Source organism: Orbicella faveolata, unplaced genomic scaffold (genome assembly GCF_042242905.1).
Source record: "Orbicella faveolata isolate gen_17 unplaced genomic scaffold, um_ofav_v1 contig_36, whole genome shotgun sequence".
NCBI classification, from domain to species: Eukaryota; Metazoa; Cnidaria; class Anthozoa; order Scleractinia; family Merulinidae; genus Orbicella; species Orbicella faveolata.
This window is the reverse complement of record NW_028301565.1, coordinates 10,274,808-10,292,782: the sequence shown is the minus strand read 5'-3', so window position 1 is coordinate 10,292,782 and position 17,975 is coordinate 10,274,808. Positions and strand designations below refer to the sequence as shown.

At 40.0% G+C, this 17,975-nt stretch overlaps 1 protein-coding gene across 1 annotated transcript in view; it reads right to left on the bottom strand.

Annotated features, from left to right (window-relative positions):
* Window positions 1-17,975, bottom strand: part of LOC110053067 (E3 ubiquitin-protein ligase rnf213-alpha-like) — a 63,752-nt gene that overhangs the window by 28,985 nt on the left and 16,792 nt on the right. Inside the window, exons 18-44 of the mRNA XM_089275593.1 lie at window positions 17,194-17,972; window positions 16,527-16,657; window positions 15,980-16,054; window positions 15,688-15,794; window positions 15,172-15,316; window positions 14,626-14,851; window positions 14,179-14,452; window positions 13,186-13,317; window positions 12,938-13,043; window positions 12,010-12,187; window positions 11,527-11,698; window positions 10,581-10,696; window positions 10,276-10,473; window positions 9,575-9,815; window positions 9,122-9,354; window positions 8,681-8,763; window positions 7,322-7,455; window positions 6,662-6,754; window positions 5,592-6,272; window positions 4,592-4,767; window positions 3,407-3,629; window positions 2,706-3,073; window positions 1,772-1,930; window positions 1,275-1,440; window positions 979-1,049; window positions 492-630; window positions 152-259 (exon numbers count right to left, since the gene is read on the bottom strand). Coding sequence (XP_089131719.1) covers window positions 152-259; window positions 492-630; window positions 979-1,049; window positions 1,275-1,440; window positions 1,772-1,930; window positions 2,706-3,073; window positions 3,407-3,629; window positions 4,592-4,767; window positions 5,592-6,272; window positions 6,662-6,754; window positions 7,322-7,455; window positions 8,681-8,763; window positions 9,122-9,354; window positions 9,575-9,815; window positions 10,276-10,473; window positions 10,581-10,696; window positions 11,527-11,698; window positions 12,010-12,187; window positions 12,938-13,043; window positions 13,186-13,317; window positions 14,179-14,452; window positions 14,626-14,851; window positions 15,172-15,316; window positions 15,688-15,794; window positions 15,980-16,054; window positions 16,527-16,657; window positions 17,194-17,972 — 5,514 coding nt within the window. The remainder of the gene's footprint in view (window positions 1-151; window positions 260-491; window positions 631-978; window positions 1,050-1,274; window positions 1,441-1,771; window positions 1,931-2,705; window positions 3,074-3,406; window positions 3,630-4,591; window positions 4,768-5,591; window positions 6,273-6,661; window positions 6,755-7,321; window positions 7,456-8,680; window positions 8,764-9,121; window positions 9,355-9,574; window positions 9,816-10,275; window positions 10,474-10,580; window positions 10,697-11,526; window positions 11,699-12,009; window positions 12,188-12,937; window positions 13,044-13,185; window positions 13,318-14,178; window positions 14,453-14,625; window positions 14,852-15,171; window positions 15,317-15,687; window positions 15,795-15,979; window positions 16,055-16,526; window positions 16,658-17,193; window positions 17,973-17,975) is intronic.

Here is a 17,975-nt window from a genome sequence, read left to right as displayed (position 1 = left end):
TTCTGTTCTTTCGGAAGATAAATAGAAGTCAGCTTTTTATTCGTATGTCCTCTCATTGACGATGAGTTGCATGATAACGCTGTCAAAGTAGCTGTATTCACCAGGCGTAACCTACAGTATTCGCCATTGCCGTGAGCTTAACAAGACTGACCTGATTTAGCGCGTCGTAGAGGCTTTCATAGAGGTTTTCGAGGTTTAACAAAATTACTGTTCTCCCGGTTTCCATACAGATCTTGACACGGTTGATGTTGCGGCAAACCTATGGATTTTACAATTACAGATTGAAAAATGACGCCTCCCTTATACGGCGTAGAAATGAACAAATGAACGAACGAACGAACGAACATAAAGACAAAACGAAATACAGAGAGAGGCAGGCAGGCAGGCAGGCAGGCAGACAGAGAGACAGACAGACAGACAGACAGACAGACAGATAGACGGACAGAAATACAGACATTATAATGTCAAAATGCGTGAAAACAACATTTCACCTGGGTAAATAACTGATCTTTTGGGAAACCACTACCAAAAATAACATACGGTTCTTCAGAGTCTTCTTCTAACAAAATCTGTTTTACTCTTGGTAGCGCTGCAAAGTTCTCAGTCATGATCAGCAGGTAGCGCCCTTCTCTGCAAAAGGAACAAAAATATGAAATTAGAACAAAGTTGGTAACGACTGGAGAAAATTACATGCTTCTTTCCAGCAAAAAAAGTTATTTCTGACTGAAATGTGATGGAAAAAGCCATATGAACCTCCGATTCGTCGAGTTAACTTTTCAGTTTTGTAACCAAAATTCAGTTTTTTGAGTAGCTGATTCGAAACGCGTAATTCCTTTTTCACCTGAGAGTATTAAAGGGAAAAACAATTTATCGAGTTTCACAGTTTCTTCCAGCTTATCAGATAAAACAAACAGTAACAAGGCTAAAGCGATGTATACGTATTCGTACAAACTTAAAAAATCAGTATTGAGACCCTACCCCATGGCCCTTTTGCGATCCAGGCTCGCTCGAATAAGGTCTACACTATCCAGGCCCCGGCGTTCTTCTTCCTGTCAATAATCAAGATGTTGGTACAAAGATGACAAGAATCATTATTTGTGATGCTAATTTGTTAGATGAACAGTGTGAGACAACATAATCAAAAGAAAATAGCACTCATCATATGAAAGAACTGACTTCCTCTTTGAAGGACTGAACTAACAATACTGAGAAGTAAAAGTTATGTTAGTGTTCTAGTGCTCGTTTTTTTTCACACGTATTCTCAAATATTTTACCTGGTAATATTCATACGGGAATCCAACATGCCCCATGATGATCCTAACAGGGTCGAAGCCATCTTCCAATAAACCACTGAAATTACGTTTAATCACGTGTTCGAGCTCTTCCCAGTTGGGTCGGCGTTTCTGTTCTCTTGCGATGTGGACGACCATCTTAAGAAGGCTGGGTAATAGCAGAAATTGTCAATTAGATATTATAACAAAATTCTGATTAATAAATAAAAAGAAATCGATCTAATGACAATGTCACATGAACATGCTGAGAGCCCAAGACGGAATATGTAGTCTGTAATTTTAAGGAAAAAAAAAATAAGGATTTCATAGATTTGATAAAGAAAGAAAGAAAGAAAAAAAAAATCTCTATGGGTATTTACAAAGGCTCGCCTTCGGCTCGTCATTGTAAACGTTCACACAGACCAGCCGCTCATTAAGTATTACCATACATCCATCGATTTAGTTCTTGAAATATTCCCAACAAATCAAAACATTCATACCTGTAAAAATCTCGTAGTCCAAAGAATTCATCTTTCTTCCCATCTTGTAGTTTTTGTAGACTTTTCTGCTTATTGTAGAGTTCGGTGTAGCCACGGACTATCGGGGATATCAGGGGTTCAATCAGTGTCATAATGTCTTCGTCACTTCCACAAATGCCCCTAAAATTGAAAACAAAACAAACAAAAAATATTTAGCTCAAGGACAGCGATAGGCAACTGTAACGATTTTTCCGTGAAAGTTCGGCGCTCTACATTTTTATACCTGCTGTATTGGGCGAAGGCAAAGAGTTAATGTTCCCGTAGGAAGGTAGTTTCAAAAAGATTAGAGATTGAATAATTAAAAGGTCATGTTTCTCCTCAGGGCCGAGTTGTTCAAAGCCCGATTAAGTTAACCCAGGATAAGTGAGAACTATTATGTCAGTTTTGTAACTTTTCTGTGAATTTTTCTGTTTATTTTCTTTGCCCTTCAGTTTTAAGTTTGAATAATCTCAAACTACATAAAACATAAGCAGGGGAAAACATTTTTTTTTTTACAAGAAATATCAATACTTTTGTTCACATTTTAATCCTGGATTATTGGTCCCCGGTTTTCGAACAACCCAGCCCTGGGTTTTCCATCAGTTTAGTCTAAAAGCACCTGATAATGTCGTGCTTGCATCGAATGGTATTCAATTAAATTTGCCTTTTTCCATACATCTGGAAGAGGAAAACTTTTGTCGAACTGGAAATGAACTATTTTCATCCTTTCATCCTTTCATCCATCCTATTTTCATCATTCACTATTATCACAAGTCCTTAGCCCTCCACAATATTAATTCAATATCAATTTTGCATCTATTCTTAAAACACGAAAAAACACGGTACCAAAACACAGAAACTAGTAAGCAAGGAAACGTAGTAATTGCGCTTGTAACGACAACGTCGCCCTAATTACCTGGCAGTTGCCTCCAGTTCGACTTCATCGGGTTCATTACGGCAGAGCATTATTCCGCGGTTCATCTTGGCAGGGTCTAACGCCCAATTCGATAAGCCAATGAACGCAACGCGGGTAAACCTGTCTTCGGTTTGAATGATGTCTTCGTCATTTTGGTTTCCATCTTCCAAAAGGGGATGTAAAGTTTTCAAAGGCATTTTAGGCGAGTCCTCTGCCAGTCCAACCTCATCTAGCACCACGACAGAGGCAAACCTATCTGACTTCCTTTCCTTGTTTTTGCTTTCTTGAAGCTCGCTACATTGTTGAAAAGTTGCCAGTATTCCCTCAGGGGTTGATTGAGGGCTACACTGGTACGAAACCAGCTGAATCTGTTAAAAAACCCAAACAAACAAAACAAAAAAAGGAAAAAAAAAATGATTCGGTGTTCATGAGTAATATACAATAGCTGCTCTCCGATAAATCAGACCTTTTCAAGCCACCGTAACAAGTAAACTGAAGACTAAGAATACTTCTAATTCATAGCCTAAGAATCCTCGTCACTACAATATATGAAACAAGTGGTAGTCTGACTTAGCGTAAGTTTACACTTAACGTAGATCAAAAAGCTTGGAATCCCAACAGATAACAAAGGTCCTCTGATTTCGGTTGCACTTATACAGGTTTTGACTCCTCAGTGCAGAGAATTGCACTTAAAATCTTACCTGCTTAAAATTTTTGAAGAGCTCCGATTTTGAGTTCTCTCCTTGCATGTTGTCAGCAACAACAGTCTTGGCTAGAGATTTGGAACTCCCTGGTTTACCAACCACAAACAGGGGGATTCTGAGCTCAATACACACCACCATCATAAACACGTTTTCAGAAAGGGCGGCATTGCAGGCGATGTTTGGCCCAGGCTTCAGTTGTGCCATTAAAGCTTCTTGGCATCTTAGAAAAATATGCCATTGTGACGGTTATAAGTTGTGCGGGTGTCATAATGTAACACTACAATAAACGCTTTCATACATGTATGTCAGGGTAATAGAGCATTAATGCTACTGTTGGGGGATGTTTGAAGTAGATTGAAGGTGCTAGAAAAGGTTGGACAAAAAAAGAGCTTTCCTAAAACATGCCGTAGTATTTAACTAAAAAACCGAATGTAACCATCCAACATGTTTTAGCAAGTGTTTCTACGTTTAAAAAATCGTGCGGCACTCTTTTGACCACAGCGCTTCGATGCAGGTCCTAACAATGTTAATGATAGATTAAAATTTAGAAATGTTTCACCAATGCAAGAGCAATAAAAAAAATTAAAAGATCCTTTAAGGGTTGATCCTACACTTCCTCCCAATCTGCAGACAGTTGGGTTACAGTTTTAGAGCAAAACTGTAATTCATACCATACACATGAAAATGGCCTGCGGTCGTATTCCTTCACGAAATTCAAACCTAGATGCATCTTAAGATATCACTTATGGGAAAATACATGAAGTTCCAAAGCATGGCCTGAGTGTTACTCATGAGTGATATCTTAAGAAAGCTTGGCATTAGCAGGAAAATATTCAGCTTGTCTAAGGAAGAAAAGCAATCATGCTTCAAACAATATAATGCTAGGTGGAAAAGACAAGTCCAGTAAAATAATTGACTAATTCCTTAATTCTCGCCGTAAATCTATGCAGAAACCTCGTTGACATCTGTAATTAGTTGCCATCACCCTGGAGTTAAGGGATGTCTTAGTCAGTTGGAGGCGAGGTTTAAGAGTACTAGTTGTCCCATAAGCAGGAGGCTCTTGTGCTCCCTTGAATTCCCACCAAAGGCTTGCAGACAATCGGATTACAGCATAATATTAGTATTAACTTCAAAGACGTGTGTGTGTGTAAATAAATATCATTAACAAAGCAATGAGCTCACCGAGAGATCTCCCTTTCAATCCTTTGTGCTCCACCAGGAAGTCTGCATGGACTTTGGAATGATTTTGCCACTGTCTCGCGGTATTCATCCCTGTCTCTCAATCTCGCCTGGTAGCAAACTCCAAGAGCTAGAATTAGTGACCACGTGGTTCGGTCAATGTCGTCGCTGAGATTTTCCTAAAAGCACGACACAAGAGCAAGTGTAATGATATGGATATTAATTTAGTATTGCTAATACAGCCATACAAACAAGGAATAAAAAACAGCATATAATACATGACAAGTTATTTTTAGGCTTTGACTACACAGTCGAAATCGAAGCCAGGTTCCTTACGACAACTCTTGTAAGTGACCAGCCTACTAAATAATTGACTGATATTCGTCGTTAGATAAACGAATGTTAAATTACCATTTAATGCTTTCACAAACCAGACGATGTATTTGACATTCATATCTTACATTAAATAGCAAAGCACGTTTTGGATGAAACATCATCCATCGTCAGTGGTACAAGAATACCAATTGAAAATGGATGGATGTTTCATCCGAAACATGTTTTGTCATTAATATAGATAAGAACTTCAAATAAATAGTGTGGTTTGTTAAAGGATTATCATACTTTGTACTGCTAAAAAGCCTTGGTATTACGATTTAATATTAAAAAGAGGTAAATATCTGTATTTAAAGACAAAGATGAATTAATGAGTGCTACCCAGAGACTTAAGTAGAAAGCTCTATGCTAAGCGCGACATGTATGGTAAGTGATCATCATTAGTTGTCTCAGTTTGTGGTCTCCAACGATAACTCATTCTTGTTAGGAACCAGTCATAACTTCGATCAATTTTGGTAATTCCCGTGGTGGACGTGTTGAAAAGGGCTAGGAAAACAGAATAATTTTCCCTTTTTTGTTGTTTGTAGAGAGTAGAGCAACATGTTAATTTGACCATGTGGTTGAAGGCTTCTTTGTTTTTAAATCTATTCTTAGAGAAGAGATGTTCTACCTGAGAAGCAGCACTAAATATTTCTTCAGGGAGCAGTAAATCGGCTTCTTCAAGCATTGTTTTACTAGGCTCACTTCGATGAAACGTGTCAAATTGAGTCGGTCCTTCTTTTTCGAGAGAGGAGTGCGCTACTTTGAAAGTGGGTCGTACCACTGTACGAGGAGATTGTGCTTTTTTGAGAATGGGTCGCTTTCTTTTCAAAGTGGATCGTTCTTCTTTACGAGCAGACATAAAGTTTTCGTTTAGCTCTTCCACGAGAGTGCGTCGTTCTTTTCCGACGGCGGGCCGTTTTCCTTTGGCAGAAAATACTTCTTCTTCGATAAGGGATTGTTCTTCTTTGGGAGGGCAACGTTCTTTCGTGAGAGGAGATGGTCCTTTTTTGAAAGTGGGTTGGCTTGCTGTGAAAAAGGGGCTTTCTTTTTGAAAAGAAAGAACGGGTTGTTCATCGGCCAGAGAAGGCAGTTTTTCTTCGAAAATGGCTCCTTCTTCTCTGTAACGGGGATGTTCTTCTGTAAGTTCTTTATAATCCTCATTCTCATCATCATGGTTGCCGTCTTTGGCGTCACTGTCGCCGTCTTCATCTTGGATCTTAGGAGAAAAGTTGTTGAAATTTTCATAAAACCAAACCATGACCTCCATGGCTCGTTTCACGTCTCGTAGACTCACGAAGCTGCATTCGTCCTGCAATTAGAGATTTAACAAGGTTCTTAAGTTGTTGATATAGCGTATTTGTAGGTTAATAAGATATCATTCTTCGCCTGCTAAAATGGAGCTTTAGGATTGTACATGGAAACATTATTATTTTGTACCGAAAATCTTGCAGTTTTATACCATTTCATACCTTGTTCAAAGAAAATTCGTATAATCTGGTTTTATTATTTCTGTCACAATTTTGAAACGGAAAAGAAGCGAAGGGAGATAGTTTAAGAGTGAAAAAACTGTCCACAAACTTGTACGGGGGCTTAGAAAAGAAGGACATAAGACATCAAAAATTCGGGTTCTGAAAGTTTCAAATTTTCCGCTGCTTTATTTATTATATACCGGAAGATTAAACATCATTCAAAAGATACCTCTTTGTTTCGCATGAATTGCTGCGAGGCCGCCAACACCGTTGCTATGGCAACCACTAACCTATCGTCTCCTGGCAGTCGACCTCCTTGCACCTGGAACAAAATGGGCATGCCGTTTACTAATCGAAAGTGGGGAGTTTCTATTTGGAAAACATATCTTGCAATTGATTATTAGAAGATGGTCAATCTCGCAGTGAGTGACAGAGAGACTAAGGAAGAACTGAAACAGGCATCAAAGCATTTTTTGAGAGCATCAGGCGCAGTGGTCTAATGGTTAGTGCGCTGGACGGCGGTCTTGGTTCAAGCCCTGATGGGGGTCACTGCGTTGTAATCCCGGTCAAAGCACTTGCCTCTCGCCATCCAAGTGCTAACGGAATACGTGAATACAGCTAAATTTGACCTTGCGATGAGAGGGTGGTGGTGGTGGTGTGTGTGTGTGAGTGTGTGTGTGTGTGTGTGTGTGTGTGTGTGTGTGTGTAGAGGGGGGGGGGGGGGTGTTAAAAATACACCTAGTCGCCTTGTCAGCAGAAACTGAGCCGCTCTTGTGTGCCACTAGGTTCAATAGGCTAACACAATGATGATTCTTCGCAAGCAGGTAAGTCTTGTCAAGTGCGTGTTAACAGTTTTGTTTTGCATATCGCCATTAAAAGCGCTACTTACATATCTCCGCACAATTTGACGGGTATAGAGTTCCTCCACTTTCGGATTTAACTGTCCAAAATCCCACACAAGACTGCGCATACTCTCCGGTAGAGCATGTACACGATAAACAAGGTGACGCAATGGAATTCGACCTTGTGTAAGAGAAATAATAACAAAGATATCAATTAGAGTCACTGTCCATTTTTTATCGTAGAATTCTACTAGATAGTATACCAATCGGAATGGTTTTATTAATCCCATTGGCTGACCTACATTGTTAGGTTTGCCACCACGAATCTTAGATACATATATGTTATTGGCCGGCTGGGAGGTCCATATAGGGAAAAACTGTGACCGAGGTCTTTAAAATGCTGCACGAGTCACAGTTTTTCACCATACGGACCGACCCTACGCCGGACAATAACATGTTTATCTTTTTTCCTTGCGGTAAGTTATAAATTGGCTTACAAGTGGGTTTGTTTACAAAGCTTTGTCATTGAACTGGCTTACGCGCCGCCTACAGACTCTACAAACCATTGGTAAAAAATCTAACGAGCGAACGAGCGAGTAACTCAGATACTAGGCAAAGAAAGATGTATTAAAAAACAGATTTATACCGAACTACTTTATGCTAGTTGCATTTGGTTCACCATTTAAGTTCTCTAAAAGTGTTTTTCCGGTGTGAAATTTCGTGCAAAGTTTGAAGTTGTACTACAAAAACAATTCTGTCAGTCGTTGCGAATCACTCGAAATCAGACTTTTCTACCGTAAATTGAGCGGCAGATAGCGAGGAAATCCGTGAAGTGCATTCCACAGAAATTCTCTCAAATACGGCAACGATCGGAGAGGTAAACTCGACTGAAATTTACTTACTTTTTAATCAAAATTGTACAGAGAGAGACAGAGGATTACGCGCCATTACAGCGCCGAGCTACAAACAGCCAAACAAACTCTCACAACTTCAAAAAACTCAATTGAACTTACTTAGTGACTTTCCTTGCCGTTTTAAGGTGAATAGAGATAAACTTGCGCTGATTAATCATCTATGGAAGTGTAAACAGGGCGAAAGATGACGATTACCACTAATTCATTCACGAAAATAGATCAACTTGACGGATTCCGCCCGCTGTGGCGGTCCGGATGAGAAAATTCCGCCCGCTCCAAAAACCAATCAGATTACAGGATTTGTTGATTCCGCCCGCTCACGAGCCGAGAAAAAGATAATATGTAATACTGTATGTAGAGAAATAACAATCGCTCGAAGAAAGAAATTTAGTTAGAATTCTGCAACTAGATTATTCGCTCTCGAATATCACCTGACAGAACTCTCGAGCTCACAATCTAACTGTTAATAAGAGCCTCGCATGCAAATCCTACCAAGGCGTTCTTCTGTTTCGTCAGCTCTCACGTGATAGCCCAATCCTGCAGACTCTAACTTCTTTATCATTTCCTCTGTGTGTCTGAAACAAAGTGTTCTCAATAAGGCCTTGTGTTGCTTGGCAGCAAAGAAAAAACTTTTCATGGTGAACAAAGTGACCAGGATATTATGTTTTAGTTACTGCTACTACGACAGTAGCCGGAAAGAGTGCACAAACACAAAACTGTAGACAAACAGTTGGTTCCCAAACATGGCACTACACTACTATCTTTCTTTCAGATGCTATGGGAAATACACCAAGAGAAATGCGTTCCTGAATCCATTTTTACAAAGCGTAGCTCGACTAAAATGACCCTGTCATATCACAATTAACTACTAATCTACAGGTCGGTCTTCTTTCCTTAAATATCACTCTGCGATATTATGGAAACTCTACTTGCCTTCGATATGGGTTGCAAGCAACAATGAATTTCAAACGGTCGCTCAGAGGACGACCGTTACATCTTCGGTCCACCATGATTTCTTTTATCATTCCTAAGGCTTCACTAGTGTTAGCCTCGTCAAAAAATAGAACAGTGTCGACATTTCTGTTTATCTGTTCGTTTTTAAGGGCCATCGTCTCGGCATGAAGGACACTTCTTTCGATGTCTTTGTAAGTGGTGCCACCATGAACCTTAAACATAAATGAGAGACGTAAACGGTTTCAAAAGCCTTATTGATCGCTAAATATTTAAGTTCAAAGCATTCACATATTGAGATAGTATCACAACAAAATCTCACGAATGAAGGAGCTGATTGTCGTTACTTGGTCAGCGTTTTACACTTCTTTTGGCATATAACATGGTTCACCCCTAACGGTTTCCTTAATGAAATGTAGAGATTTCTAATTGTACCTTCATTAACAGCATATTTTTCAGCTCTAAACCTTCTGTCTGCAGACCACATAAGTAGCGAATCAGGCGAGTTTTTCCGCATCCTGTTTCACCCATGATCACAACTGGGATGTTACATCTGAATCTCATGTGGATAGCAAGAATCTTTTTAACATTATCACCCGTCAGCTCGTACGAGTCATCGGGATCGTATGCGCAATCCATCCCCATGACAGAACATAGCAGCTGAATTTTTTGAGGTCTGAAATTGAAATGTCATATCAATGAGATTGCAAGACAATTGTTCCTTAGGTCAGTTCATCAAAATGAAAATCGAATCTCTGACAAACGACCACTTGATACTGTAGTGCGTCACATTTACAAATGTGTCAGCCAAATTTTTCCAAAATGCATCGGAAGCACACTGCACCATTACCACTCGCTTAATTTTTTTAAATGTCCTAGAGGCGACGTGCAACGTTTTGTTAAGTGCGGTAGAATCCGGCAATCCCGGTTTGAAATCCTGCACTCCGACTACCTTATGTCCAACCTCTCGGCCACCCTTATAAAAAAGCCTTTTTGCCGTGCTCCCTCCAAGATGGGATTGTACAACATATATGTGGCCCTAAAAAAGTCCTTGTGGTGGTGCCCAACCTAGGGTATCTATTTATATTTATCGTATTGTTAATTTCAATTTCAGATGATCGATGTAAGATACGTACTTGGAATAGGACTCAAAGTCAGTATTGAAATCCACTCTTTGGACATGAAGTCCTGTGCGAAGATGCCTTGTCATGAGCCTTTCTTGAATAATTTCTTCTGTTCGAGGATCCAGGAGATTCCCGTCGTCGTCAACTCGGAACCCAAGAAAAGTCATGGTATCGTTATTCGGCCGGTTAAAAAAGATGTAAGGATGTGGGCTGAATAGTCAAAGACGGGAAAACAAAATATCAAACTCAATTTTGCGACAGGTATCTAATGAGATTACAAATTCCAGCTCGACAAACAAGGTGTGTAAAGGTCGTACCTTCCCTCCCATCGTCTCCGCAGCTGGAAAGGAGCAATGTCCCGCTCTTCATTTGTGCCAGCTGATTCTTTGGACAGCGAGAAGTCATCTTCTTTCAAAGATCGCATCGAGAAATCCTGATAAAAAGCGACCCAGCATCAGTGTCAATACCAAGTACGATTGTTTGAAATAAGTATCGGAATAAGGGATAGGTAATTGGCTGGCTTGAACATTAGTCATTTTTGGCTGAGTAAACCAAGCAGGAGTTAAAAGAACGTAACACTGTACTCAAAAAGTTTGGAAATCACGATTCGAAACGGCTGCATTATCAATGTGGTTTATTGGGAGGCGCGGAGGCCTCGCGGTTAGTGCGCTCGCCTCCGGAACGAGCCGTCCGGGGTCGAGCCCTGGCCGGGGTCATTATGTTGTGTTCTTGGGCAAGACACTTTACTCTCACAGTGCCTCTCTCCACCGAGGTGTATAAATGGTGTATAAATGCCTCGTGTGCAGACTTAACCTTTTTTACCTTATTGGTACTGACAGTCAATAGTTCATAGCTCCCGTCCAATTCGAAAGCACCGTGCTAAAATTATGTCTACGTACTTTAATCATGCACGAAATGCCTTAAGAAATGAAAACGCGAAGATGAAGATGTTATGCGAATTGCTCAAACGAGAACAAATTGAAATTAGTGTTTAGTGATTTTTCTGAGACAAGACGACAGTTCTGAAAATGTCTGGCAGACTTTTTCAATTTAAACATCACAACCTGTAAGACAGGTGTAACCCCATTATAGCAGCCGTTTTATGGCTTCAGCGGTGTACTTATTCAGCGATATTTAATGAAGCTAAAATATGCTTTTGGTTTCCTCAAATGAACACGTCTTTTAGGTGTTGACACTTCAAAGTCGTTTTTATGATAGAATCCCTTCAAGCGCACAAACTGGTTATTCTCGTACTCTACTCACCTTTGACATAATTATCATGAAAGCCACCACAAAAGTTCGAAATCCTTCCAAAGTATCATCTACTAAAGAGGTTGTACAAAAGACACTTTCCTCGCAGTCACGAAGCTGGTTGTTAAGAAAACTGACAAAATATCGAAGTTCTGACCAGGAGGGGTTAGAGACACCGCAGTTTCTATGAAAAATGCAAACAAGAACTCAAGCTAGTAATCACACAAAGAGTAACGTTAATCGGGACAGTCAAGGGCTAGTATGTGAGCTACTGCTTCACTGATAATGAATATTTCATTTTGTTAAATAAAGTCTTATTACTGTCCTTATTATGTCTTCGAAGGTACAATGAATTACAGTGAAAATAGTTAAATAAACTTGCTTTGAATGGTGTCACATGATGTTTCGGCCTTTGAATGCTTACTGCTCTCCAGGCCTAGTAACGCGAAACAAGGCAATTGCTTCATAGAACAAATAAAATTATAGCTAACAAACCTGATCAAGGTTTCAAGACATTCTTCTGGACTATCATCTCTTTTATGGCGAGCATCAAAGTTAAAATGTTGGATAAGCCCAGGTTCCGTGTTATGCAGTTGAAGATACTGCCAGGCACGTTGAACTGCCTCGCTTTGAAGTTCTTTTTCATCAAACAGAGGACTGCTGCTTCTTTGCGCTAACAAAAAGGAGGAATAAAACTTCTTTATTTTGGAAAACTCAGCCTCAGTAACGTCTTAGCATATAGGTGTTTATAGTGAGGAGAAGGCAGCATCAAATTTTTACAATGCCAATAGGAGTTTAATCGTGCAATCACACGATTCAAAGCCGCAAAAAATGGAAAAGATTATTCCAATAGTTATTGATTCAATGGGCAGAAGACAGTTAGACCCTCTAGGCTGAAATATACTGAAGAAGATTTTAACGAAAACGACAAATCATTTATTATAAAAGACATGTTTCCACAGAACCTACTGTCATCTTCAGTTGATTGATGTACAAAGCGTTGGAAGTTGAATTTTTAATAAGTAGAAAAATACTAATTGCGATAAATCGTGACAACAATTTAAAGCAAAGCGTGAAAGTGTGAGCATTATAAGGATAGTTTTGTATTTATATGGTGTACTTGTTGATTCAAAGGGGGTTGTTCTCTTTGAATATGAATAGCCTCTTCCATCTTAAGTTGGAAACTAACGGAGGCGCAATCCAAAACATGGAAATAATCTGCTGAATATAAGGCGTGACAATGTTCAGAATTCTGCAAATGTTTGAAAATGCGAGAGGCCTCTTCACAGGATAAATGCCCTCTTGACACGCGTGGGAAAATGCCGGACCGTTTCCCTGACGTAACAGATGGAATGAAAGGTCTTCTTTAAGCCTGTTTTGCAAATGCATCCTCACAGCAATTGACAACAAACTGTTATGCTACCTGCACTCTTCCTAAGCAATAATCCGAGTGTCTCCATTGGAGGAAAGCATCTGATTGATGGGAGAAGTTCATGAAATTTGGACATTTTTGCCTTCTTCTCTCGCTCCTAATGAGATACAACAATCATGAAAATAAATTTTTTAAACGACATAGTAGCTACGAAAATATTTGGGATGACATCCCCCCACAACCATAAGCTAATCCAGACTGGTGATGTGAATAGAACATATATACTCATAGTCACAAACCTTTGGGAGCGGATCTGTAATTTCAAGAATATACAGATCATAGGGATTTCGTCTCCAAACGCGCCCACGATCATCTGTGATCTCGCCCAGGATGAGCAAGTTAAACAGCAATGTTTCAAGTTCTGGAGTCACCTAACAATTAATTTAAAGAGATACGTATATATTAATGTATTTTGCTTCCTTGCTTACATTCGTTTGTTTAGATACTTTTTGTTTGTCTGCCTATCTGTCTGTCTGTCTGTCTGTTTAATCCGCGTTATACATGTACGTCGATTGGTCGATCAGTCAGTTAGAGTGGGAACTACGCTTTACAAACATTCGTTTAATAAGGAAACCAGCTTATTACAGACAGGTGCCCCTGAAAATATTCAGTGTGGGTAAATCGTGTTTCCGAGCGCCTTACTCTCATTGACGGCTTAACTCAGATACCCGGATGATACGGACACTTTTGCGCATCTCTCTGGTGACCGCATTACCCGGGTTTCCCTTAACCGGGTTTCAGTGTATTACATTGCGACCACTCCCCACTCCAAAAAGGCCACCGGAAAAAATTCCGGGAAAAAATTGACCTTGGATTCAGTGAATTTATCGATGGAAAAAGAGCTGCACACTTCAAAACGAACAAATCTGTGACCAAATAAACAGATTTGCCTAATGCAACAGTACTGCATGGGCATTCTTATATATCAGTCTTGAATAAAACTACAGAGCACCAATTCTTTTATGTAACCGGTTGGGCTGTAATCAAAACCGTGTCTAAATTTTTAATAACCTTTTCACGAAACGGTTTTCAATTTTCAATATTTATTAAATTGCTTTCAATTTTAATTGATCATTTTAATTTTAATCGATCATTTGAATTGATCATTTTTATTAATAATTTTAATTGTTTCAGCGTTGAAACGTTAAAATATATTGCTTGGGGTTTTGTTTGGAGTGGTCGTCCCCGGTGTGGTTGCACTGTAATACCTGATGCTTGGACAAAATTCTTACCGTAGCGGAACGGTCCATGTGGAAAATCCTGGACAAAGGTATATCTGAATGTAAGGCATGCGGGAGAAAAAAGCCAACAACATCTGCAACACGTGCGCGTTTATCATGAAAAGGTATCGTCACACACAGTGGAGGTGGTTCTTCATCTTGACTTTTCATCGTATCCGTGATGAGCCGATTGTTCTGTAAGTTTGACACCTGTTCTGCTAGCCTTTGAACGACTAAACTCTTCCCGACCCCAGGGTGATCAGAGGTTACTACATGAACATTTAAGCTGAAAAAAAAAAAAAAAGAAAAAAAGTTCAAATATTGTTCCAAATTATTTCATTCGCTTTCCAAAGAACAACTGCAATTGATAATTGATACTTTTCTCTTAGAAAAGTATACGTATTGAGTGTCAAGCTGAGGGCATTTCTGTGAGACATGATCGGTATTAAATAGACCTACTTTTCTGCTCGACCAACTTCTGCAGCAGCGCTCCAAAACACGTGCTGTTCACAGTACAAACCAGGCCTCGTGTCTGGTGCTTTGAACTGCTTCTCCAGGTAAGTTCGCAGTTCGTCTGGCCGACGATATCTTGGCATGCCGCCTTCCACCTTGTACTGCTCTAAGGAGGTCACTATATGAGCTCGTTCTTCGTTTTCACTGCTACATAGGACAACAAGAGCAAGATCTGGAAACGTCAAAAATGAAACATTTTTTTAACAAAAGGGTATATTTTGCCGATAGATCCCGCTCTGAAAATGGAAAACGGCTTTTGATGGAACTGATGAATTTACTTTGAAAACTTCTGACGAGATTACATACTTGATTCTCGCTTAGCTAAAGCAGACTTAAAGTTAAAGTTCTGAGAAATGAATGTGTACATGTATAGGAAATCAATTTACCATACTAAAATAAATTAGGGTGGACAAAATCATCAGAGAATTATTAACTTTCCACCATTTCTACGAAGAATTTAAAAGTAGTAGCGTTTCGACAAAAAGGACCTACGTTTGTTGTTGCCATAATCTTGCATGAGTGTGTATAAACAGTCCACCACCTTTTGGCTGACGTCATAGTCCAGTAGATCGCCATTGACCAAACAGTATAAGTTCTCTCCTTTGTCAAAAAGGGCGCGACGCCATAACAGTTCCACCTAGGAGGCAAAAAGATAGTATTTCAATTCGCTGAAAATACAAACTTTTGTTACACAGTTATCTTCAGTTACAGGAAGCTAATGAATTGTGAGCAGTGTATCAGTCCACACCGACTTTAGCCGTGAACATAGAGGGTATGACATCAGACACGATCAAACGGTCAAACGCATGTAAGAAAGCTATGAGCTGATATAATTTTGCTATTGGTCTACGCTTTTGCGGAAATCAGGAGAATAAAATGAAGAAGCTCATTCTGCATCGCAGTCCAGAGAGTTTTTAATCGGTTGGTTGCCTTATCTGAACTAAGGACATAACGACTCCGATACAAGTATTGACCATCCTATTTTTGTGACAGGGACGACGTTAATACCTCTTCCGATGTAGTCTCCGAGGAGCAAATGAGGACTTCATCACTATTTGGCAAACTCTGAGCTTTCTCGTCCATGTAAAGGCCAAGTACAGCAGCGAAAATATATTCTGCAAAAAAATACCGTGAAAGCTTATCTACACACACATCTACACATTCCAAATTGAAGGTAACACACCCACAAACGAAATTCTCAAGGCATTTATCATAGTTCTGTGGATACGTAATGTTCTACAATAACCATGCATGATATTCTTACGATGACAAGCAAAAGACATCGCCAATCGCGACTCACCTTTGCGCGCCAATATGAGATTTGGCTTTCCTGTTTTCAAGAAGCTCGGGAACTTTCTCCTTACAGCCCTTTCTCCTGTGCCAAACAACACTAATTTCAACCTTTCATAGATCAGTTCGAGTGAAATATTTTTAAAATCACTCTTAGCTTGCCTTACTAACCTAAGAAGACAAATCTAATTTCACTTCGTGTTCCATTATCTGCAATTAAAATCCAACGGTACTATTTCACCTCTGCACATGTGAGTCTCTCTAGGAAGGCAAGTTTCGTAAACAGTACAGATGTTGCTGGAATGTTCCGGTTAAAGGCAAGTGCCTAGATATTACATCAGAAGGGAGTTCAACTTCGAAGTGGAAAGACAAAAATATGTTGTATGTTGCCTTATTTTTTCTAGGACGTTCGATTTTGTCTGACAATGCATGCAAGCGGCTCAGCCTCCACTGTCAGTGTAAATTCTTATGTGGAACTTTCAATATAGATGGACCGAATCTTGCTAACAATAGAAAGCAAGGACACGCACGTATTATAACAAAAAGCAAGCAAATACCATTGTTAGCCAGATGAGACAGAAATACACCGATTTCATCCAAGCTTAAATAGGTGCCTCCTTTTGTTTCGTCTAGCAGTATGTCTTCAGTGCTTGAATCCAATATTCCTTCCCCGCTGTCCTCTGTTAAACTAAAACAAAAACACACACTGTTAGACTCGAAGTCATGTCAAATGTCGGTCCCGGTTTCCGTTTCTCGAAGGTCCAGAAAAGTTTTCGCACCTGGAAAGCCGTAGCAAAATCTCGAACCTTATGATTACAGAACTGTTTTATTCACGTATTCTTAACGTGAACAGAGGTTCTCTTCATACAAGAAGTTTCAGGCGTATACTCTTCTCCGTTTTTAGATACAGATAAACTAATAATGGCTTTATGGGCCAGCAAAGTTTCCGGGACTTTCGAGAAACGGGCGCCTGACCTGACTTCTGCAAGGAGAAAACATCTCTTTGTAGATGCCATGTAAACTAGTTTTAAGGATTACTTTTGTTGTACTGGCTGATTCAGTACCTTCAGAGTCTTTACCGGCTCTGAAGGTAGCTCACGATCTCCGATCACGATTTCAACAACCCAGCAACCGCACTTGACAAGACTTCTCTCATTCGGACGATAACAACTTTGGGTTAAAACCACTAACCTAACATATTTTGGTTACAGAGTAACGGGTTACCTTCCATGGATATCATCCGAACCTCGGGAAGACTGAGATGACTCTAGATCTGAGTCGGCATCCTGGCTGACAATGCCACGAAACCTCGGATCATCCGAAGCCCTGTCGTAGTTTTCATCGATGAGATCGCTGTTGCCGTTGTTTTGAACACACCAAAGAACAAGATCAACGTCACTGCTTTCTAAATTTTCGAACAGAGCTGCCACGGCAAGACGGTCTGGCTCGGAATAATGTAACTTTTCCAGATTCTTGAGAAGCTGTTTGTATTTTTCGACAATCTGTTGATCCACAGTACGTTGGCCCTCTCTCTCTTGAATGCACGACAGCATTTTCTCACTTGCATTCTTCGAAGCAGCGTCATCGCTGTAGGTATCATCATGACGGTGTGGCGTGAAGATTCCGGCGCCAAGCAGTGCTGTCTGCATGTTTGACCTATGAAGGCCCGGGAGAACTTTTTCAAGAAGTGCATACACTTGCAAATGGAGAGAATTCATTGTCGCACTGTGTTTTAAACCAGCGAGTTCCTTCCGTAAGAAAAGAAGCTGCTGTATTGTGAAATAGTTCAACTCGTGATATTTCATTCTCAACCAGTTAATGCGCTCTTTACAAGAGCTGAAGCATCGTTCGAATTCCGTGCTTTGTGATTCAATGTCAGCTATGACGTTTTTTCCCATAACGCTTTTGCACTTGTATTCTTGGCTCCAGTCGAGATGAGACACGTCGCCAATCTCACAAAGGTTGACATACGCCTGACCAAGTTGAATGACCCCTTGTAACAACTG